Genomic DNA, 24,736 nt, shown 5'->3' with positions numbered 1-24,736 from the left:
CCAAATACCATACTGAGGAAGATGCAAATATTTTTTATATATAGCGATTATATAGAGGGTATGAGGACACAGAATCGGTGAAATACAACAAAACTCGAATGCAAGTATAACGCCTATAAAACTCAGCAATATTTTATTAAATCTATACATTTTAAATTCAGTGCCAGGCTGGCTTAGTTGAAATTAAACTGAAATAAATTTTGAATGCAGTTTCAAATCATCTTAGGTTAAAGTAAAATTAACAATATGAATTTACATAAATGACGTCATTTAATACATTTATAAGTAGTATGCATTTTTAACAAATTCCAAGTATTCTTACCATAAATTAATATTAACATAAAAAAATACGAAAAAGTATAGTCAATTTAGTTCTAAATATGGTCAACATATTCATTCTTTAATCTATTTGTGGACTTGATTTTCTTGATTTAGCCTTGCGCTGATTATCTATCCATGTTTTTACTTGCGCCGGTGTCCTACATTTTAGATATGTAGAATTATTTATAACTGCGTTGGTATATTTCTTTACGCTCTTCATTCGACCAACGGTTTCTTATGGTTTTTCCAAATGATGATCCTGTTAAATAATAAAGTTTAATATAATTTAGTGTCAAAAAGATTAACGTTTTAGTAATAAATAAAAATCAATTAGAAGCGTCGCAGTCGGTTGCAACCGTCGCAATACTCAATCACAGACCAATAACAGCTTAATACAGCCTACCAGAATAATTTATTAGGTGATATTAATTTTAAACATTCGCTACGCACCCAGTTAAACATCTTCGTCTTCAACTAAAAGTTTGTCAATCTCTATGATTGTATAAGGTTTGTTATTTAAGACGATTTTTGCGATTTACCATGCCGCAGTGGTCGTCATTATATAATTTTAGCACTTTACTTCTCGTTGATATAACTTTAATGGGCCAGCAAAATATCGCGTTCGTTTAAACAGACGATCGGACATTTCACAAGCACGATATCTCTTTTTACTTTGTCAATGAGGATAAATAGGATAGCCTAAACGCAATGCATGTAAGCACGTGACATAAATATGTAGGTTGCAATTTAATACTTACTACTTGGGCGCTTTCCTTTTTTATTCGATATTTCTATAATGTCATCATCGGAAATATTGAAGTCGCTTTCTGATCGCTGTTCAGAATAATCTGATTCCGAATCCTCTAAAGGATCATCTGCAAAATGGATCTCAGGTACAATGTAAAAACATTCACAATAAGCCCGACAAGTAATTATTAGTTAAGTTAAGATATTACAATTTTCACCATAGCTACTCTTAGTATCACCCACAAACTTGATGAATCTACGCACTTACTTTCTTCTAACTGATCAAGGGCTACTGTGTTTTCATCCTCAACATTATTTCCAAGAGCTGCCATAAGCATCTGGGATACTTCGGCTATCTCCGCTACTGTTACAGGGATTCTGAAGATTTCTTTATGTATATCTTTATGATGACCCATAAAATTGGCAAGTCTATCAATTTGGACATCTTTGACGTTAAGCATCGATGTATAGGTAGCTAAATGCTTTCGAAGCATCGTTCCCCGTAAAGCCCCTGGGCAGCGAGCCCCACATTCCTGGGCAAATTTTTGTAGAATCGGACAAGCCCTTACATATTGCTTTGCTAAGGGCTTGGCGTTAGGCACGCTAAATATGAAATCATTATTTTTTTTTTAATAATTTTTTTTTTTGCATGATTTTGTGTTTTAATGCAATGAGTCCACAATATTTTTGCGCACTTTTTAAATAGAGTTGTAAGGTTCGTTGCAACTGAAGGTGTTTTAAAAAACAACGAAGAAGAGTCCCACTGAGCCACTTTTCTGATACAAGATATCATCAAATCCAAATGTTTGGGATTGATGGCGTCTTTAAGTTCCTGTATCTCATTAGATTCTGATTTTTTTATTTCATGTAATAGTCTGCTGAGCAATCTCATGTTTGCTCTGATCATATCGTACTGAAGTTCGCCGTGCTTCATAGATTCTGCGTTTGCGAATAAAACAATCAATTCGTCATATATAAGATTTCTAGAAATAGGATCATCATTTAAAACATTATTTTTGTGCGTACAACGTCATTTGCACTTTTATGCATGAAGCCGGTTTTGGAGCGACCTTGTTTAAGCAAGTCACGAGTTCCTTTCTTATGATCGCTGCCTTTGCAATTATTAATATGACTCCGTATTGTGCTTTTGGGGAAAAATCCGGAACATCCCTTGCAACATATGAAATCAACCGCTTCGTTTTTAGAGTTTACACGCTTTTGACGGGGCACGATTAGAGTTCCGTTATTTAACGATGCATCGATATTATGGATATAATCACCATTTTTCCGAATCTCATCAATAAGTAATCTGCGAGTTTTGTCATTTTTCGACAGGAACAAAAATTTGTGTACTTGCGGCTCATTTTTATGAACAATCTGCAAGTGACAAACAAATTTTGTTTGCAATTTATTGCAAAATAAGCAAAATGTTTCTTACAATTTGTTTGGGTTTTCGCAGTTGGAATAATTAAATCCCTTACATCACTTAGTGGAGTTTCAGTTGTGTAAGAAAAAACTTGTTTAATGTTGGAATTATTTAAAATGCTGGACCGGTTAGTTATATCCGGAGCATAACTGGAATCGAATCCTTGAGTGGAATCTGGACAATTAGTATTAAGCGATTGAAATGAATCGTTTATCGTGGAATGATTTTGATTTTTTGCCGATGAATCTAAACAATTAGAGCCAAAGTCGTTAAGTCCTAAAGATCCACTATCAGCCGTTGCATTTTAAGTTGTGTTTATAAATTATTCGGATGCATCTATTTGAATATATTTAATAATTAATAGATAAAAAGGAATCTATTTTAATTATTAATGGACGTAATTCAATATTTTAAGTAAATATTTTGTATTCAATATAGTAGCACTAGGAGCAGTGCCATATACAAATTTAAGAACATTTATTTTGCTTAACTTTCAGACCTTTAAGGATATGGCATAGTGTATACCTCCACTTCAGTTGCAGTTAATTGGCATTTGCTATGATCATTCGGATGTTGGTCTATTGCATCTTATATTTTAATACAATCATTTTTATATAACGTTAAGCAGCATGAATGTTGTTAAAAAAATGTATATCTGTACTGATCATGATAAGGATTTTATTTATATATATAAAAAAAATGTATTTATACTTTTCATTACCTTTGTTAGAAACATATAAATATAAGACGAGCACAAGACAGTTGAAACGAACACAAACTAGCTGGAATGAACACGAATCAGTTAACAAAATAAAATTTGAGTAATATCAAGTATATAAAAATAGCCTTAGTTATTTACTAAAATAAAAAAATTAACAATTTTAGATATGTAGAATTATATATAACTGCGTTGGTATATTTCTTTACGCTCTTCATTCGACCAACGGTTTCTTATGGTTTTTCCAAATGATGATCCTGTTAAATAATAAAGTTTAATATAATTTAGTGTCAAAAAGATTAACGTTTTAGTAATAAATAAAAATCAATTAGAAGCGTCGCAGTCGGTTGCAACCGTCGCAATACTCAATCACAGACCAATAACAGCTTAATACAGCCTACCAGAATAATTTATTAGGTGATATTAATTTTAAACATTCGCTACGCACCCAGTTAAACATCTTCGTCTTCAACTAAAAGTTTGTCTATCTCTATGATTGTATAAGGTTTGTTATTTAGGACGATTTTTGCGATTTACCATGCCGCAGTGGTCGTCATTATATAATTTTAGCACTTTACTTCTCGTTGATATAACTTTAATGGGCCAGCAAAATATCGCGTTCGTTTGAACAGACGATCGGACATTTCACAAGCACGATATCTCTTTTTACTTTGTCAATGAGGATAAATAGGATAGCCTAAACGCAATGCATGTAAGCACGTGACATAAATATGTAGGTTGCAATTTAATACTTACTACTTGGGCGCTTTCCTTTTTTATTCGATATTTCTATAATGTCATCATCGGAAATATTGAAGTCGCTTTCTGATCGCTGTTCAGAATAATCTGATTCCGAATCCTCTAAAGGATCATCTGCAAAATGGATCTCAGGTACAATGTAAAAACATTCACAATAAGCCCGACAAGTAATTATTAGTTAAGTTAAGATATTACAATTTTCACCATAGCTACTCTTAGTATCACCCACAAACTTGATGAATCTACGCACTTACTTTCTTCTAACTGATCAAGGGCTACTGTGTTTTCATCCTCAACATTATTTCCAAGAGCTGCCATAAGCATCTGGGATACTTCGGCTATCTCCGCTACTGTTACAGGGATTCTGAAGATTTCTTTATGTATATCTTTATGATGACCCATAAAATTGGCAAGTCTATCAATTTGGACATCTTTGACGTTAAGCATCGATGTATAGGTAGCTAAATGCTTTCGAAGCATCGTTCCCCGTAAAGCCCCTGGGCAGCGAGCCCCACATTCCTGGGCAAATTTTTGTAGAATCGGACAAGCCCTTACATATTGCTTTGCTAAGGGCTTGGCGTTAGGCACGCTAAATATGAAATCATTATTTTTTTTTTAATAATTTTTTTTTTTGCATGATTTTGTGTTTTAATGCAATAGTCCACAATATTTTTGCGCACTTTTTAAATAGAGTTGTAAGGTTCGTTGCAACTGAAGGTGTTTTAAAAAACAACGAAGAAGAGTCCCACTGAGCCACTTTTCTGATACAAGATATCATCAAATCCAAATGTTTGGGATTGATGGCGTCTTTAAGTTCCTGTATCTCATTAAATTCTGATTTTTTTATTTCATGTAATAGTCTGCTGAGCAATCTCATGTTTGCTCTGATCATATCGTACTGAAGTTCGCCGTGCTTCATAGATTCTGCGTTTGCGAATAAAACAATCAATTCGTCATATATAAGATTTCTAGAAATAGGATCATCATTTAAAACATTATTTTTGTGCGTACAACGTCATTTGCACTTTTATGCATGAAGCCGGTTTTGGAGCGACCTTGTTTAAGCAAGTCACGAGTTCCTTTCTTATGATCGCTGCCTTTGCAATTATTAATATGACTCCGTATTGTGCTTTTGGGGAAAAATCCGGAACATCCCTTGCAACATATGAAATCAACCGCTTCGTTTTTAGAGTTTACACGCTTTTGACGGGGCACGATTAGAGTTCCGTTATTTAACGATGCATCGATATTATGGATATAATCACCATTTTTCCGAATCTCATCAATAAGTAATCTGCGAGTTTTGTCATTTTTCGACAGGAACAAAAATTTTTGTACTTGCCGCTCATTTTTATGAACAATCTGCAAGTGACAAACAAATTTTGTTTGCAATTTATTGCAAAATAAGCAAAATGTTTCTTACAATTTGTTTGGGTTTTCGCAGTTGGAATAATTAAATCCCTTACATCACTTAGTGGAGTTTCAGTTGTGTAAGAAAAAACTTGTTTAATGTTGGAATTATTTAAAATGCTGGACCGGTTAGTTATATCCGGAGCATAACTGGAATCGAATCCTTGAGTGGAATCTGGACAATTAGTATTAAGCGATTGAAATGAATCGTTTATCGTGGAATGATTTTGATTTTTTGCCGATGAATCTAAACAATTAGAGCCAAAGTCGTTAAGTCCTAAAGATCCACTATCAGCCGTTGCATTTTAAGTTGTGTTTATAAATTATTCGGATGCATCTATTTGAATATATTTAATAATTAATAGATAAAAAGGAATCTATTTTAATTATTAATGGACGTAATTCAATATTTTAAGTAAATATTTTGTATTCAATATAGTAGCACTAGGAGCAGTGCCATATACAAATTTAAGAACATTTATTTTGCTTAACTTTCAGACCTTTAAGGATATGGCATAGTGTATACCTCCACTTCAGTTGCAGTTAATTGGCATTTGCTATGATCATTCGGATGTTGGTCTATTGCATCTTATATTTTAATACAATCATTTTTATATAACGTTAAGCAGCATGAATGTTGTTAAAAAAATGTATATCTGTACTGATCATGATAAGGATTTTATTTATATATATAAAAAAAATGTATTTATACTTTTCATTACCTTTGTTAGAAACATATAAATATAAGACGAGCACAAGACAGTTGAAACGAACACAAACTAGCTGGAATGAACACGAATCAGTTAACAAAATAAAATTTGAGTAATATCAAGTATATAAAAATAGCCTTAGTTATTTACTAAAATAAAAAAATTAACAAAAACGGTTTAAATACGTCAGGAGGCATATAGCTTACAAGAGAACGTCACTTGCACTTTTATGCATAGAGCCGGTTTTAGAGCGACCTTGCTTAAGCAAGTCAGGAGTTCCTTTGTTATGATCGCCGCCTATGCAATTATTTATATGACTGCGTATTGTACTTTTGGGGAAAAAATCCAGAACATCCCTTGCAACATATGACAACATATTCGTTTTTAGAGTTAATTCGCTTTAAAATTTCGTTATTTAACGATGCATCGATATTGTCGATTTAATCGCCATTACTCCAAATCTCATTAATAACTACTCTTCGAGTTTTGTCATTTTTCGACAGGCATAAACACTTTTTTACTTGTGGCTTATTATTATGCAAGTGACGAACGAATTTTGATTGCAATTTATTACAAAACAAGCAAAAAAAGTTTTCACAATTAGGAATAATCAAATCCCTTATATCACTTAGTGGAGTTACATTGTGTAAGTTACACTTGGAAGTATATAAGTGCTGGACTGATTAGCTATATCCGGAGTATAGTTGGAATCGACTCCTTGAATAGAATGTGGAAAATTACCAAGCGATTTAAATGTATAAAATGCTTATGCTGGGGAATCTAGCCATTTAGAGGCCAGTCTTTGTCTATTATGTTAAGGTATAAGTATTTTATTAATACATTTATTTATTTTACATGTTAATATAAGACGGGCACAAGACACCTGTAACGATCACAAAATAGCTGGAACGAACACAAATTAGGGAACAATCCAAAAGGCGAGTATTATCAGTATACAATGTTAACTTTAGTTAAAATACAAATTAGCAAAAACTGTTTGAATACTAAAAAAGGTTTGTACGTCCGGTGGCATATAGCGGACAAGAGAATACACTATTCCTAGAAAAGTAATGACCGATTGTGTCTTTTGTGTAGCTTTTTATAATAAATTGATCTGATTTTGCATATATGATTAACTCATAATACAAATGATAATTAAATTGTTTTCAACAACTAATAAGACTATAAATCTTTTGATATTTTCCGACTCTGGCCTTAAAACTGTGGTACTAACAATTATGCATATTTAAGACTTAACATATAATAATAAATACATTACAAAACATAACTCTTTCAGAAGTGTAATGCAAATGATTTTTTATTTAGTCCTGGCTTAGTTTTAATAATTGCACACATACCGAAAGCTTCAAATTGTCCCAGGTTGCTTTTATTTGTTGTGTCAGTATTTGACTTATAAGCTGCTAATGGCGCCTCTTTTAAAAGACAATGCTCATTAATTTATTTCAAAGGCACTTTAGTATTGTACTTACCGGATTTATCATCGTTCGTTGTTGCTTCACTTTCATTTAACTTAGTGGCTGCTTCTAGTAAGTCTATAAATATTGTATGTATTATAAATTTTAATTTAAATTAAAAAACGATTATTGCATTGCCTATGTACATATGTATATAGACTATTGTATAAATATGCATATGCGAAAATGACAAAACTGTTATTGATTTATGTACATACCCTTATTAAGTTCTTGACATTGCTGGTCCAGTATTTCACGATCTTCTAATGAAATAAAAGTACATATACAGACAAATATAATTATTGAAATGTCAAGCTCAACTTACCTCGCGAATCAATAATCTCCGCTTCGAAACTGCCTTTGCTAAATTTTGCAATGCACATTTTACTTCCTTCCACTATTTTAATTTTTTTTTATGCAATACATAATATTGCTCGCACTTAATTAAGAAATACATCCTCTCGCAAAGTTTCCAGAAATTTAATGGCGCCAAGTTTTCGAGTTACGCGATGAGCAAGTCAAGTCATTTCTTCAAATGTACTTTTAAGGCAGCTCTGCACTATCAAATTGAATACTCGAAACGCGTTCATTTTGCTCGCGTTATGGTAAAAACTAGTCGATATTTATGCAATTAAAATGAAGATGTGAGAGAGATATTAAATTGATGATGGATTGTAAAAATGAAAGCGGTCAAAAAGAATAACTGTTATGAGGAAATAACTGTTTTTATTGGAAAAAAAATTAAGCCGCATTTTTTTATTAGATTCTTATTTTCATGCTATTATCGATATCTTACTTATATGTAAATCAAAGTGTTGCACTACATCACATTACGAGAAGAAAATAAATTTTATACTTGATGCATAAACTAAGTTAATAAAAATGCTTATAAATATAAAATAATTGTTTAGCTAAATTCCCGACATATGCCCGATTAATTGTAAGCAACTTGAAACTAACGACTCTAACTTAATAAAATAGTTTGGATAGTGCTCACGAAAGCGGTCAAAAAGAATGACTGTTATGAGGAAATAACTGTTTTATTTGGAAAAAAAATTAAGCCCCATTTTTTTATTAGATTCTTATTTTCACCATTTCACCATTATTTTCACCTACCATTCACCTTAATGTCTTCATGTACCAATTTAATAATACACTTTTATAACTTCATTATTCTTTTTGTATAAACATAATTGACTTATGCCGGCAAAGCAACACTCCACAGTCAAATGAATTTGCCGTATTTAAAATTTTTCATATGACATGCCTTGCGCGACACCACTCCCTATATAGGCTTTATGACACATCATCTATAATGGCGATATTTTTTCCAAATTCTACCATTCACCTTAATGTCTTCATGTATTAATTTAATAATACACTTTTATAACTTCATTATTCTTTTTATATAAACACATTCCGGCAAGGCAACACTCCACAGTCATATGAATTTACCGTATTTAAAATTTTTCATATGACATGCATTGCGCAACACCACTATATATATGTGAAATTATGGAATTTGACGGATGGAATATATAAAAATATATATACACAATATCTATATTAAAACTTCAATAATTATTGAGGAGAGCATATAACATAGAATAATATATATATATACAATACTTAAGGCCATATTGATGTATATATATATATACATATATATATATTTTGAAAAGTCACCAATGTAGACATTTCAGTCCTAAAAATTTTGAGGTCTGACCCCAAAATAGCCAACTGTCCCTATAGCCCCAGTTCACACCCCAATTTAGTAAATAACAATCAAATAGCTGTCCCCAAATAACGTACTGAGGAAGATGCAAATATTTTATATATATAGCGATTATATAGAGGGTATGAGGACACAGGAACGGTGAAATACAACAAAACTCAAATGTAAGTATAACGCCTATAAAACTAAGCAATATTTGATTAAATCTATACAGTTTAAATTCAGTTGAATTCAGCTTAGTTGAAATTAAACTCAAATACATTTTGAATGCAGTTTCAAATCATCTTAGGTTAAAGTAAAATTAACAATATGAATTTACATAAATAACGTTATTAAATACATTTGTAGTATGCATTTTTAACAAATTCCAAATATTCTTAGCATAAATTAATATTAACATAAAAAAATACGAAAAAGTATAGTCAATTTAGTTCTAAATATGGTCAACATATTCATTATTTAATCTATTTGCGGAGTTGATTTTCTTGATTTAGCCTTGCGCTGATTATCTATCCATGTTTTTACTTGCGCCGGTGTCCTACATTTTAGATATGTAGAATTATTTATAACTGCGTTGGTATATTTCTTCACGCTCTTCATTCGACCAACGGTTTCTTATGGTTTTTCCAAATGATGATCCTGTTAAATAATAAAGTTTAAGCATGTAAGCACGTGACATAAATATGTAGGTTGCAATTTAATACTTACTATTTGGGCGCTTTCCTTTTTTTTTCGATTTTTCTACGTCATCATCGGAAATACTGAAGTCGTTTTCTGATCGCTGTTCAGAATAATCTGATTCGGAATCCTCTATAGGATCATCTGGCAAATGGATCTCAGGTACAATGTAAAAACATTCACAATAAAAGCCCAACAAGTAATTATTAGTTAAGTTAAGATATTACAATTTTCACCATAACTACTCTTAGTATCACCCACAAACTTGATGAATCTATGCACTTACTTTCTTCTAACTGATCAAGGGCTACTGTGTTTTCATCCTCAACATTATTTCCAAGAGCTGCCATAAGCATCTGGGATACTTCGGCTATCTCCGCTACTGTTACAGGGATTCTGAAGATTTCTTTATGTATATCTTTATGATGACCCATAAAATTGGCAAGCCTATAAATTTGGACATCTTTGACGTTAAGCATCGATGTATAGGTAGCTAAATGCTTTCGAAGCATCATTCCCCGTAAAGCCCCTGGGCAGCGAGCCCCACATTCCTGGGCAAATTTTTGTAGAATCGGACAAGCCCTAACATATTGCTTTGCTAAGGGCTTGGCGTTAGGCACGCTAAATATGAAATCATAATTTATTTTTAATTATTTTTTTTTTTGCATGATTTTGTGTTTTAATGCAATGAGTCCACAATATTTTTGCGCCCTTTTTAATTAGAGTTGTAAGGTTCGTTGCAACTGAAGGTGTTTTAAAACAACGAAGAAGAGTCCCACTGAGCCACTTTTCTGATACAAGATATCATAAAATCCAAATGTTCGGGATTGATGGCGTCTTTAAGTTCCTGTATCTCATTAGATTCTGATTTTTTTATTTCATGTAATAGTCTGCTGAGCAATCTCATGTTTGCTCTGATCATATCGTACTGAAGTTCGCCGTGCTTCATAGATTCTGCGTTTGCGAATAAAACAATCAATTCATCATATATAAGATTTCTAGAAATAGGATCATCATTTAAAACATTATTTTTGTGCGTACAACGTCATTTGCACTTTTATGCATGAAGCCGGTTTTGGAGCGACCTTGTTTAAGCAAGTCACGAGTTCCTTTCTTATGATCGCTGCCTTTGCAATTATTAATATGACTCCGTATTGTGCTTTTGGGGAAAAATCCGGAACATCCCTTGCAACATATGAAATCAACCGCTTCGTTTTTAGAGTTTACACGCTTTTGACGGGGCACGATTAGAGTTCCGTTATTTAACGATGCATCGATATTATGGATATAATCACCATTTTTCCGAATCTCATCAATAAGTAATCTGCGAGTTTTGTCATTTTTCGACAGGAACAAACATTTTTGTACTTGCGGCTCATTTTTATGAACAATCTGCAAGTGACAAACAAATTTTGTTTGCAATTTATTGCAAAATAAGCAAAATGTTTCTTACAATTTGTTTGGGTTTTCGCAGTTGGAATAATTAAATCCCTTACATCACTTAGTGGAGTTTCAGTTGTGTAAGAAAAAACTTGTTTAATGTTGGAATTATTTAAAATGCTGGACCGGTTAGTTATATCCGGAGCATAACTGGAATCGAATCCTTGAGTGGAATCTGGACAATTAGTATTAAGCGATTGAAATGAATCGTTTATCGTGGAATGATTTTGATTTTTTGCCGATGAATCTAAACAATTAGAGCCAAAGTCGTTAAGTCCTAAAGATCCACTATCAGCCGTTGCATTTTAAGTTGTGTTTATAAATTATTCGGATGCATCTATTTGAATATATTTAATAATTAATAGATAAAAAGGAATCTATTTTAATTATTAATGGACGTAATTCAATATTTTAAGTAAATATTTTGTATTCAATATAGTAGCACTAGGAGCAGTGCCATATACAAATTTAAGAACATTTATTTTGCTTAACTTTCAGACCTTTAAGGATATGGCATAGTGTATACCTCCACTTCAGTTGCAGTTAATTGGCATTTGCTATGATCATTCGGATGTTGGTCTATTGCATCTTCTATTTTAATACAATCATTTTTATATAACGTTAAGCAGCATGAATGTTGTTAAAAAAATGTATATCTGTACTGATCATGATAAGGATTTTATTTATATATATAAAAAAAATGTATTTATACTTTTCATTACCTTTGTTAGAAACATATAAATATAAGACGAGCACAAGACAGTTGAAACGAACACAAACTAGCTGGAATGAACACGAATCAGTTAACAAAATAAAATTTGAGTAATATCAAGTATATAAAAATAGCCTTAGTTATTTACTAAAATAAAAAAATTAACAAAAACGGTTTAAATACGTCAGGAGGCATATAGCTTACAAGAGAACGTCACTTGCACTTTTATGCATAGAGCCGGTTTTAGAGCGACCTTGCTTAAGCAAGTCAGGAGTTCCTTTGTTATGATCGCCGCCTATGCAATTATTTATATGACTGCGTATTGTACTTTTGGGGAAAAAATCCAGAACATCCCTTGCAACATATGACAACATATTCGTTTTTAGAGTTAATTCGCTTTAAAATTTCGTTATTTAACGATGCATCGATATTGTCGATTTAATCGCCATTACTCCAAATCTCATTAATAACTACTCTTCGAGTTTTGTCATTTTTCGACAGGCATAAACACTTTTTTACTTGTGGCTTATTATTATGCAAGTGACGAACGAATTTTGATTGCAATTTATTACAAAACAAGCAAAAAAAGTTTTCACAATTAGGAATAATCAAATCCCTTATATCACTTAGTGGAGTTACATTGTGTAAGTTACACTTGGAAGTATATAAGTGCTGGACTGATTAGCTATATCCGGAGTATAGTTGGAATCGACTCCTTGAATAGAATGTGGAAAATTACCAAGCGATTTAAATGTATAAAATGCTTATGCTGGGGAATCTAGCCATTTAGAGGCCAGTCTTTGTCTATTATGTTAAGGTATAAGTATTTTATTAATACATTTATTTATTTTACATGTTAATATAAGACGGGCACAAGACACCTGTAACGATCACAAAATAGCTGGAACGAACACAAATTAGGGAACAATCCAAAAGGCGAGTATTATCAGTATACAATGTTAACTTTAGTTAAAATACAAATTAGCAAAAACTGTTTGAATACTAAAAAAGGTTTGTACGTCCGGTGGCATATAGCGGACAAGAGAATACACTATTCCTAGAAAAGTAATGACCGATTGTGTCTTTTGTGTAGCTTTTTATAATAAATTGATCTGATTTTGCATATATGATTAACTCATAATACAAATGATAATTAAATTGTTTTCAACAACTAATAAGACTATAAATCTTTTGATATTTTCCGACTCTGGCCTTAAAACTGTGGTACTCACAATTATGCATATTTAAGACTTAACATATAATAATAAATACATTACAAAACATAACTCTTTCAGAAGTGTAATGCAAATGATTTTTTATTTAGTTTTAATAATTGCACACATACCGAAAGCTTCAAATTGTCTCAGGTTGCTTTTATTTGTTGTGTCAGTATTTGACTTATAAGCTGCCAATGGCGCCTCTTTTAAAAGACAATGCTCATTAATTTATTTCAAAGGCACTTTAGTATTGTACTTACCGGATTTATCATCGTTCGTTGTTGCTTCACTTTCATTTAACTTAGTGGCTGCTTCTAGTAAGTCTATAAATATTGTATGTATTATAAATTTTAATTTAAATTAAAAAACGATTATTGCATTGCCTATGTACATATGTATATAGACTATTGTATAAATATGCATATGCGAAAATGACAAAACTGTTATTGATTTATGTACATACCCTTATTAAGTTCTTGACATTGCTGGTCCAGTATTTCACGATCTTCTAATGAAATAAAAGTACATATACAGACAAATATAATTATTGAAATGTCAAGCTCAACTTACCTCGCGAATCAATAATCTCCGCTTCGAAACTGCCTTTGCTAAATTTTGCAATGCACATTTTACTTCCTTCCACTATTTTAATTTTTTTTTATGCAATACATAATATTGCTCGCACTTAATTAAGAAATACATCCTCTCGCAAAGTTTCCAGAAATTTAATGGCGCCAAGTTTTCGAGTTACGCGATGAGCAAGTCAAGTCATTTCTTCAAATGTACTTTTAAGGCAGCTCTGCACTATCAAATTGAATACTCGAAACGCGTTCATTTTGCTCGCGTTATGGTAAAAACTAGTCGATATTTATGCAATTAAAATGAAGATGTGAGAGAGATATTAAATTGATGATGGATTGTAAAAATGAAAGCGGTCAAAAAGAATAACTGTTATGAGGAAATAACTGTTTTTATTGGAAAAAAAATTAAGCCGCATTTTTTTATTAGATTCTTATTTTCATGCTATTATCGATATCTCACTTATATGTAAATCAAAGTGTTGCACTACATCACATTACGAGAAGAAAATAAATTTTATACTTGATGCATAAACTAAGTTAATAAAAATGCTTATAAATATAAAATAATTGTTTAGCTAAATTCCCGACATATGCCCGATTAATTGTAAGCAACTTGAAACTAACGACTCTAACTTAATAAAATAGTTTGGATAGTGCTCACGAAAGCGGTCAAAAAGAATGACAGTTATGAGGAAATAACTGTTTTATTTGGAAAAAAAATTAAGCCCCATTTTTTTATTAGATTCTTATTTTCACCATTTCACCATTATTTTCACCTACCATTCACCTTAATGTCTTCATGTACCAATTTAATAATACACTTTTATAACTTCATTATTCTTTTTGTATAAACATAATTGACTTATGCCGGCAAAGCAACACTCCACAGTCAAATGAATTTGCCGTATTTAAAATTTTTCATATGACATGCCTTGCGCGACACCACTCCCTATATAGGCTTTATGACACATCATCTATAATGGCGATATTTTTTCCAAATTCTACCATTCACCTTAATGTCTTCATGTATTAATTTAATAATACACTTTTATAACTTCATTATTCTTTTTATATAAACACATTCCGGCAAGGCAACACTCCACAGTCATATGAATTTACCGTATTTAAAATTTTTCATATGACATGCATTGCGCAACACCACTATATATATGTGAAATTATGGAATTTGACGGATGGAATATATAAAAATATATATACACAATATCTATATTAAAACTTCAATAATTATTGAGGAGAGCATATAACATAGAATAATATATATATATACAATACTTAAGGCCATATTGATGTATATATATATATACATATATATATATTTTGAAAAGTCACCAATGTAGACATTTCAGTCCTAAAAATTTTGAGGTCTGACCCCAAAATAGCCAACTGTCCCTATAGCCCCAGTTCACACCCCAATTTAGTAAATAACAATCAAATAGCTGTCCCCAAATAACGTACTGAGGAAGATGCAAATATTTTATATATATAGCGATTATATAGAGGGTATGAGGACACAGGAACGGTGAAATACAACAAAACTCAAATGTAAGTATAACGCCTATAAAACTAAGCAATATTTGATTAAATCTATACATTTTAAATTCAGTTGAATTCAGCTTAGTTGAAATTTAACTCAAATACATTTTGAATGCAGTTTCAAATCATCTTAGGTTAAAGTAAAATTAACAATATGAATTTACATAAATAACGTTATTAAATACATTTGTAGTATGCATTTTTAACAAATTCCAAATATTCTTAGCATAAATTAATATTAACATAAAAAAATACGAAAAAGTATAGTCAATTTAGTTCTAAATATGGTCAACATATTCATTATTTAATCTATTTGCGGAGTTGATTTTCTTGATTTAGCCTTGCGCTGATTATCTATCCATGTTTTTACTTGCGCCGGTGTCCTACATTTTAGATATGTAGAATTATTTATAACTGCGTTGGTATATTTCTTCACGCTCTTCATTCGACCAACGGTTTCTTATGGTTTTTCCAAATGATGATCCTGTTAAATAATAAAGTTTAAGCATGTAAGCACGTGACATAAATATGTAGGTTGCAATTTAATACTTACTATTTGGGCGCTTTCCTTTTTTTTTCGATTTTTCTACAATGTCATCATCGGAAATACTGAAGTCGTTTTCTGATCGCTGTTCAGAATAATCTGATTCGGAATCCTCTATAGGATCATCTGGCAAATGGATCTCAGGTACAATGTAAAAACATTCACAATAAAAGCCCAACAAGTAATTATTAGTTAAGTTAAGATATTACAATTTTCACCATAACTACTCTTAGTATCACCCACAAACTTGATGAATCTATGCACTTACTTTCTTCTAACTGATCAAGGGCTACTGTGTTTTCATCCTCAACATTATTTCCAAGAGCTGCCATAAGCATCTGGGATACTTCGGCTATCTCCGCTACTGTTACAGGGATTCTGAAGATTTCTTTATGTATATCTTTATGATGACCCATAAAATTGGCAAGCCTATAAATTTGGACATCTTTGACGTTAAGCATCGATGTATAGGTAGCTAAATGCTTTCGAAGCATCATTCCCCGTAAAGCCCCTGGGCAGCGAGCCCCAAATTCCTGGGCAAATTTTTGTAGAATCGGACAAGCCCTAACATATTGCTTTGCTAAGGGCTTGGCGTTAGGCACGCTAAATATGAAATCATAATTTATTTTTAATTTTTTTTTTTTTTGCATGATTTTGTGTTTTAATGCAATGAGTCCACAATATTTTTGCGCCCTTTTTAATTAGAGTTGTAAGGTTCGTTGCAACTGAAGGTGTTTTAAAACAACGAAGAAGAGTCCCACTGAGCCACTTTTCTGATACAAGATATCATAAAATCCAAATGTTCGGGATTGATGGCGTCTTTAAGTTCCTGTATCTCATTAGATTCTGATTTTTTTATTTCATGTAATAGTCTGCTGAGCAATCTCATGTTTGCTCTGATCATATCGTACTGAAGTTCGCCGTGCTTCATAGATTCTGCGTTTGCGAATAAAACAATCAATTCATCATATATAAGATTTCTAGAAATGGGATCATCATTTAAAACAGGCATTATTTTTGTGCGTACAACGTCATTTGCACTTTTATGCAACATATGAAATCAACCGCTTCGTTTTTAGAGTTTACACGCTTTTGACGGGGCACGATTAGAGTTCCGTTATTTAACGATGCATCGATATTATGGATATAATCACCATTTTTCCGAATCTCATCAATAAGTAATCTGCGAGTTTTGTCATTTTTCGACAGGAACAAAAATTTTTGTACTTGCGGCTCATTTTTATGAACAATCTGCAAGTGACAAGCAAATTTTGTTTGCAATTTATTGCAAAATAAGCAAAATGTTTCTTACAATTTGTTTGGGTTTTCGCAGTAGGAATAATTAAATCCCTTACATCACTTAGTGGAGTTTCAGTTGTGTAAGAAAAAACTTGTTTAATGTTGGAATTATTTAAAATGCTGGACCGGTTAGTTATATCCGGAGCATAACTGGAATCGAATCCTTGAGTGGAATCTGGACAATTAGTATTAAGCGATTGAAATGAATCGTTTATCGTGGAATGATTTTGATTTTTTGCCGATGAATCTAAACAATTAGAGCCAAAGTCGTTAAGTCCTAAAGATCCACTATTAGCCGTTGCATTTTAAGTTGTGTTTATAAATTATTCGGATGCATCTATTTGAATATATTTAATAATTTATTTATTTATTTATTTATTTATTAATGGTCGACAAAACGAGTGTCTTCCTCATTATTCAAAAGATTGTACAATAGAATTATATGCTTAAAGCCTAGTTTACGGATACGATTTTCTAAATAGCATCACCGACCGATGGAGGTGTTTTATTTGCCAGTCCGGCCAGCTGTGCCCCTTTTCACAGCTAATTTTGTCAGTGACGCTATTAGAGCCTACAGCTAAGCAGAAGGTTGTAAGTAGGAAAAAAGTGATCTCAAGTGAAATTAAAAATAATCTTAATTTGCTATATTAATAAAGAAAATACAATAAATAGGAAAAAAGAAAGTAAGAAAATTGTTAATAAAGTAAAGCAATGTAAGTTAGATAAAGAGTGTTAAGTGGATAGGACAAAGAGAAAAGTAATGGGAAATCACCGACACGGTGGGGGAAAATTTTTCAGCCTGTCCGGCTAGCTATGCCCCTGCTCATAGCTGGGAATGGTCAGCGACTTCCCGAAGGTATCCTGAAGGCAACGATTTTATTAGGGGTAGAGACAGTTCGGTAGAGAAAACGTGATGCAAACGCGAAAAGAATTGTGCATAGCGTAATCTGTTGTGCACGTAGATAGTAATAAGGGGCGATAGTTTCTGGTTGGTCTAGCCGGAACAGAGAATTGAAGACGCCCTAGGAGAAAAGGAGAATCTATGTCGCCAATAATCAACTTATGTAGAAGGACAACACCGAGAATTGTCCTACGGTTGATTAACGACGGAAGGTTGAGAAGAAGAGGTCTGCTGGAGTAGGACGGCAACCGAAGATTAGGGTCCCAATTTAAACCTCGTAAGGCAAAAAGCAGAAATTCTTCTGAACAGATTCAATACGATCCTGGCTGTTGATATACTGTGGAGACCAGATGCAAGAGCAGTATTCAAGGATAGGGCGAACAAGAGAGATGTACAGAAGTTTTGTTATAAAAGGATCGTTAAACTCTTTATACCATCGTTTAATGAATCCAAGTACACCTTTTGCCTCATTAACAATGGTATCTATATGAAGATTGAAACAGAGTTTAGAATCAAAAATGACGCCTAGATCCTTAACTGTTAGTATACGTTGCAAAGGGATATTGTCGATTGTATAGCTGACAAGGTAAAGTGTAGTACGATTAAATGTCATAAACATACACTTTGAACAATTTAGATGCAATTGATTGGCCGAACACCAAAGTTGCATAGCGTTCAAATCGTCTTGTAGACGAGAATGATGTAGGGGGTTAGTGTATGATAGAAAAAGTTTGACATCGTCCGCATACATGAGTACACGGGCATGTGATATAACAGAAGGAAGATCATTTATAAAAAAAATAAAGAGTAAAGGTCCAAGATGACTACCTTGAAGAACACCAGAAGTAACGTGAACCCTTTTAGATGTAGTCAACCTCAGTATTACTCTTTGGGTCCTACCTTTTAAATAAGAATTAATCCAAAGTAAAAGGGACAGAGGGAAACCTATTCGGTCAAGTTTAAAAAGTAAAATGTCATGGTGCACAGAGTCAAACGCCTTACTGAAGTCAGTGTAAATGACATCAGTTTGCATTTTCGAAAGGAAAGCATCATTTACCAAGGAAGTAAACTCAAGCAGATTGGTCGTAGTTGACCGATTCTTTACGAATCCATGTTGAACAGGGGAAACAACTGATTTGCAGAAATGCTTCAAATTCGAAGTGATTATTTTTTCAAATAATTTAGGAATAGCAGACAGTTTTGCAATGCCCCTGTAATTTTGTATATCAGACTTCCCACCTTTCTTGTGAAGAGGAATGGTATAAGATTCTTTCCAAAGAGAAGTTTCAAGGGATAGATTAAAAAGCTTTAGCAATGGATAAAAAAGGGAAGAACTACACTCCTTGAGTAGACAACTAGGAATATTGTCCGGCCCAGGAGAGTAAGAAGATTTTAGAGAGTTTATAGCTAATTTCGGGCGAATTGCCTCTTACAACTAATTAGATAATTCTCATAGCATTGAGAATTAAGAAGAAAGAAGTTCGATTTGGCTATGGAATATTCAGCCAAGTCTGTACACGATACAAACTTTTTAAACTTTTTAAAATATTTGGATTTTACATTTTTTAGATGTGATAATCTGGGAGTAAACCAGGGTGGTTTTGAAAAAGTAGTCGAAGGAATTGACTTAGGAATACACACATCTAAGAGGGAGTTTAGGGTGATATAAAAAAAATTAATGGCTGTATTCATGTCAACTGAGTCATATAAGAAAGACCAATCGGTTGAATAAATAAGCTGATTCAGCAAAGAATAATTTCCTTTGCGAAAGCAATAGCGGGGCTTATTGGCTGATGAGCACGAAATGAAAGGATTACAATTTAGCATTGCAATCTCTAAAGTTGGATGAGAGACATCCTCAGGAAGAGATAAAGGAGGGGACCTAGACACATTAGAAATAAGGTAGTCGTTAACAAATACAAGGTCAAGTGTTCTATTCATATGATTAGAAATTGAATTGATTTGAAACAACGAAAGATCAACCATGCAGTCTAAAATATCGTGCTGGGCTGAGGGCACTAGATAATTTTCAGCAGTGAATAATGACCAAGAGATGTTCGGCAAATTAAAATCACCCAACTCCAGTAATAGGTCATTATCCCGCACGTGTGAAGAAACTGCTTTAATACAAGTAATATGATTCATATAAACTTGAATATCAGAAGAAGGTGGGACATAAGAGCATGTTACATAGATATTCCGTGTAGGAAAAGACACCTTAACTGAGACAATCTCAGCGTCAGTAGGCGTACTAAAACAGAATAGTTTAGACTGGAGAGTGGCTTTAACGGCAATTAACACCCCACCACCTCGAGTCGGCCGATCATTTCTAAACAAAATAAAGTTATTCGGTAATATCTCAAAATCAGATATGGTTGAGTTTAACCATGTTTCTTAAAATGCTATTATGTCCAAATCGAAGGAAGTGCTGGCAATAAAAAGATTTTTTAGCTTTGAAGTGAGACCTCTGACATTCTGATAATGAATAAAGATTTGGTCAGAAGATGAAGCTAGTTTTTTGGGGCAGAAATGGTACCCTGTATTGAAGGGACTGGAAGGGTGACAGGCTGGTTACGCTTATTAGGCTTGAACTCATGAACAATCATGTGTGGTGGCCAAAATTTGGGATCACAAGTGATTGGGAACATATCATGTGAAACATTTATTTTGAATGATGATATTTCACGAGCGGTGGAGAAATTAAATTTAGTTATTGACACGCTAGCAGAAGATTTGCTAGCAATATAGGCTGCCAATGACTCAGAAGTGGTGTCCGACGAAAGTCGAGACACAAAAACTTGCCTACGAGGGGCAGCTACCGTTAAAGTAGGCGCTGATGGGGCTGTAGGTAATACAGGAGTTGGAGGAGCTGACGAGGCACAATGATTGTTTTTAACAATCTGGGCAAGATTGCGCGCAGGTCTACCTTTGCGGCCAGGAGCTGACGGGACTGAGGCAGTTTGATTAATTGAGACGGAATCAGGTACGGGCTCTACTGGGTCTAGTACAGGGCTTGAAACCAGGGTAATTGGACAGTCGCTTGGAGAAGGCGGTAAAGACAACATTGGAGATACCTCCAAGTTGCTAGGAAGAGACAAGAAAGTCGTAGGTGTCTGAACAGACGTAGAGGGCAATTGCAAAAGTTGAGGCTCCAACCGGCGATTGGTTGGGGACTCAAATTTATATTTGCCAAGCAACTCGAAACTCGAGTCAAAATTACTCGAGAGCTGCTTAGCCACATTATTTAATTTTAAGAATTGACTTCTCACAGAATTATACATTCTGGAGAAATCAATTTGCTTGTCGATGCATTCTGGGCACGACCAACGCAAGCCACCGCAGCCCTTCTTGGCAATAGCAGCGATCTTGTCGCAATCACGCCCAGTGAGACCTGCACATTTAGCATGCATCATATTCTCACACAGCCAGCAATTAACAAATTGCGGCAGTGCAGAATCGTCAGCCTGCTTGAACGTGCACGGTTTCTTACAGCACGACATAATTATTAAATGCGCAAGCAACTTGCGAGAGCGCAGAGCAAAACGAAACGAAAACGGTGCGCAAGATAGAGCAAGTAAACACTCAAAAAACAATTATTCGTACACAAACAAATTGTTTGGTGCGAAAAGCAATAGAAAGAAATTTGCGAGAGCGCGATGCACAAGCAGAAAGTATGCAGCGAACACACGCACAAACAAGTGTATGCACGGGGGGGGAACAAAGGCAAAAGACTTAAAACAGCCAATAACAACAAACACGGAACTGACGCCGCGTTTTATAAAATGCAATAATTAACAGACACGCTGCACAACAGATAACACTTTGCACAGTTTATAAAAGCTTTTTAAATAAGCCACCGAAAAATGCAAAATTTCGAAATAAAAAGCAGGATAAAAGCGCAAAAATATATAAAAATCTTGGATCACAAGTAAAACACGTCAATCACTCTCAACTGTGAACTCTCTCTGATAAAAAGGAATCTATTTTAATTATTAATGGACGTAATTCAATATTTTAAGTAAATAATTTGAACTCAATATAGTAGCACTAGGAGCAGTGCCATATACAAATTTTAGAAGATTTATTTTGCTTAACTTTCAGACCTTTAAGGATATGGCATAGTGTATACCTCCACTTCAGTTGCAGTTAATTGGCATTTGCTATGATCATTCGGATGTGTCTCTATTGCATCTTATATTTTAATACAATCATTTTTATATAACGTTAAGCAGCATGAATGTTGTTAAAAAAATGTATATCTGTACTGATCATGATAAGGAATTTATTTATATATATAAAAAAAATGTATTTATACTTTTCATTACCTTTGTTAGAAACATATAAATATAAGACGAGCACAAGACAGTTGAAACGAACACAAACTAGCTGGAATGAACACGAATCAGTTAACAAAATAAAATTTGAGTAATATCAAGCATATAAAAATAGCCTTAGTAAATAAATAAAGATATTAACAAAAACGGTTTAAAAACGTCAGGAGGCATATAGCTTACAAGAGAACGTCACTTGCACTTTTATGCATAGAGCCGGTTTTGGAGCGACCTTGCTTAAGGAAGTCAGGAGTTCCTTTCTTATGATCGCCGCCTATGCAATTATTTATATGACTGCGTATCGTACTTGTGGGGAAAAAATCCAGAACATCCCTTGCAACATATCACAACATATTCGTTTTTAGAGTTAATTCGCTTAAAAATTTCGTTATTTAACGATGCATCGATATTGTCGATTTAATCGCCATTACTCGAAATCTCATTAATAACTACTCTTCGAGTTTTGTCATTTTTCGACAGGCATAAACACTTTTTTACTTGTAGCTTATTATTATGCAAGTGACGAACGAATTTTGATTGCAATTTATTACAAAACAAGCAAAAAAAAGTTTTCACAATTAGGAATAATCAAATCCATTATATCACTTAGTGGAGTCACATTCTGTAAGTTAAACTTGGAAGTATATAACTGCTGGACTGATTAGTTATATCCGGAGTATAGTTGGAATCGACTCCTTGAATAGAATGTGGAAAATTACCAAGCGATTTAAATGTATAAAATGCTTATGCTGGGGAATCTAGCCATTTAGAGGCCAGTCTTTGTCTATTATGTTAAGGTATAAGTATTTTATTAATACATTTATTTATTTTACATGTTAATATAAGACGGGCACAAGACACCTGAAACGAACACAAAATAACTGGTACTAGCACCAATTAGGTAACAATCCAAAAGGCGAGTATTATCAGTATACAATGTTAGCTTTAGTTAAAATACAAATTAGCAAAAGGTGTTTGAATACTAAAAAAGGTTTGTACGTCCGGAGGCATATAGCGTACAAGAGAATACACTATTCCTAGAAAAGTAATGACCGATTGTGTCTTTTGTGTAGCTTTTTATAATAAATTGATCTTATTTTGCATATGTGAGTAACTCATAATACAAATGATAATTAAATTGTTTTCAACACTAATAAGGCTATAAATCTTTTGATATTTTCCGACTCTGGCCTTAAAACTGTGGTACTCACAATTATGCATATTTAAAACTTAACATATAATAATAAATACATTACAAAACATAACTCTGTCAGAAGTGTAATGCAAATGATTTTTTATTTAGTCCTGGCTTAGTTTTAATAATTGCACACATACCGAAAGCTTCAAATTGTCCCAGGTTGCTTTTATTTGTTGTGTCAGTATTTGACTTATAAGCTGTTAATGGCTCCTCTTTTAAAAGACAATGCTCATTAATTTATTTCAAAGGCACATTAGTATTGTACTTACCGGATTTATCATCGTTCGTTGTTGCTTCACTTTCATTTAACTTAGTGGCTGCTTCTAGTAAGTCTATAAATATTTAATGTATTATTAATTTTAATTTAAATTAAAAAACGATTATTGCATTGCCTATGTACATATGTATATAGACTATTGTATAAATATGCATATGCGAAAATGACAAAACTGTTATTGATTTATGTACATAGCCTTATTAAGTTCTTGATATTGCTGGTCCAGTATTTCACGATCTTCTAATGAAATAAAAGTACATATACAGACAAATATAATTATTGAAATGTCAAGCTCAAGTTACCTCGCGAATCAATAATCTCCGCTTCGAAACTGTCTTTGCTAAATTTTGCAATGCACATTTTACTTCCTTCCACTATTTTAATTTTTTTTTATGCAATACATAATATTGCTCGCACTTAATTAAGAAATACATCCTCTCACAAAGTTTCCAGAAATTTAATGGCGCCAAGTTTTCGAGTTACGCGATGAGCAAGTCAAGTCATTTCTTCAAATGTACTTTTAAGGCAGCTCTGCACTATCAAATTGAATACTCGAAACGCGTTCATTTTGCTCGCGTTATGGTAAAAACTAGTCGATATTTATGCAATTAAAATGAAGATGTGAGAGAGATATTAAATTGATGATGGATTGTAAAAATGAAAGCGGTCAAAAAGAATAACTGTTATGAGGAAATAACTGTTT

At 33.0% G+C, this 24,736-nt stretch overlaps 1 protein-coding gene across 16 annotated transcripts; it reads right to left on the bottom strand.

The window, feature by feature from the left end:
- Window positions 1-281: 281 nt before the first annotated feature.
- Window positions 282-24,615, bottom strand: LOC26531323 (uncharacterized). 16 transcript variants are annotated; one of them, XR_011417285.1, is made up of 14 exons: window positions 24,336-24,615; window positions 24,026-24,088; window positions 23,894-23,968; window positions 16,037-16,153; window positions 13,919-15,967; window positions 13,812-13,856; window positions 13,609-13,671; window positions 13,477-13,551; window positions 12,142-12,202; window positions 10,010-12,080; window positions 7,892-9,940; window positions 7,785-7,829; window positions 7,582-7,644; window positions 6,907-7,524 (listed from the first exon to the last, which is right to left on the bottom strand). XR_011417285.1 is itself a non-coding variant. In XM_070210890.1 (6 exons), the coding sequence occupies exons 1-6, from the start codon at window positions 7,947-7,949 to the stop codon at window positions 3,390-3,392; spliced, it is 429 nt and encodes a 142-aa protein (XP_070066991.1). In that variant the 5' UTR covers window positions 7,950-8,258; the 3' UTR covers window positions 3,216-3,389. The 16 variants fall into 16 exon arrangements, 8 of the variants coding, with proteins under 8 accessions (XP_070066991.1, XP_032289142.1, XP_032289147.1 ...); XR_011417286.1 differs by lacking the exons at window positions 16,037-16,153; window positions 23,894-23,968; window positions 24,026-24,088; window positions 24,336-24,615 and having other exon boundaries at window positions 13,919-14,279; XR_011417287.1 differs by lacking the exons at window positions 16,037-16,153; window positions 23,894-23,968; window positions 24,026-24,088; window positions 24,336-24,615 and having other exon boundaries at window positions 10,010-12,075; window positions 13,919-14,279.
- Between the last annotated feature and the right edge of the window lie 121 nt (window positions 24,616-24,736).

Source organism: Drosophila virilis, unplaced genomic scaffold, assembly GCF_030788295.1.
Source record: "Drosophila virilis strain 15010-1051.87 unplaced genomic scaffold, Dvir_AGI_RSII-ME tig00001562, whole genome shotgun sequence".
Taxonomy (NCBI): domain Eukaryota; kingdom Metazoa; phylum Arthropoda; class Insecta; order Diptera; family Drosophilidae; genus Drosophila; species Drosophila virilis.
Note: the sequence above shows the minus strand (reverse complement) of the source record. Positions and strands in the feature narration are given on the sequence as shown.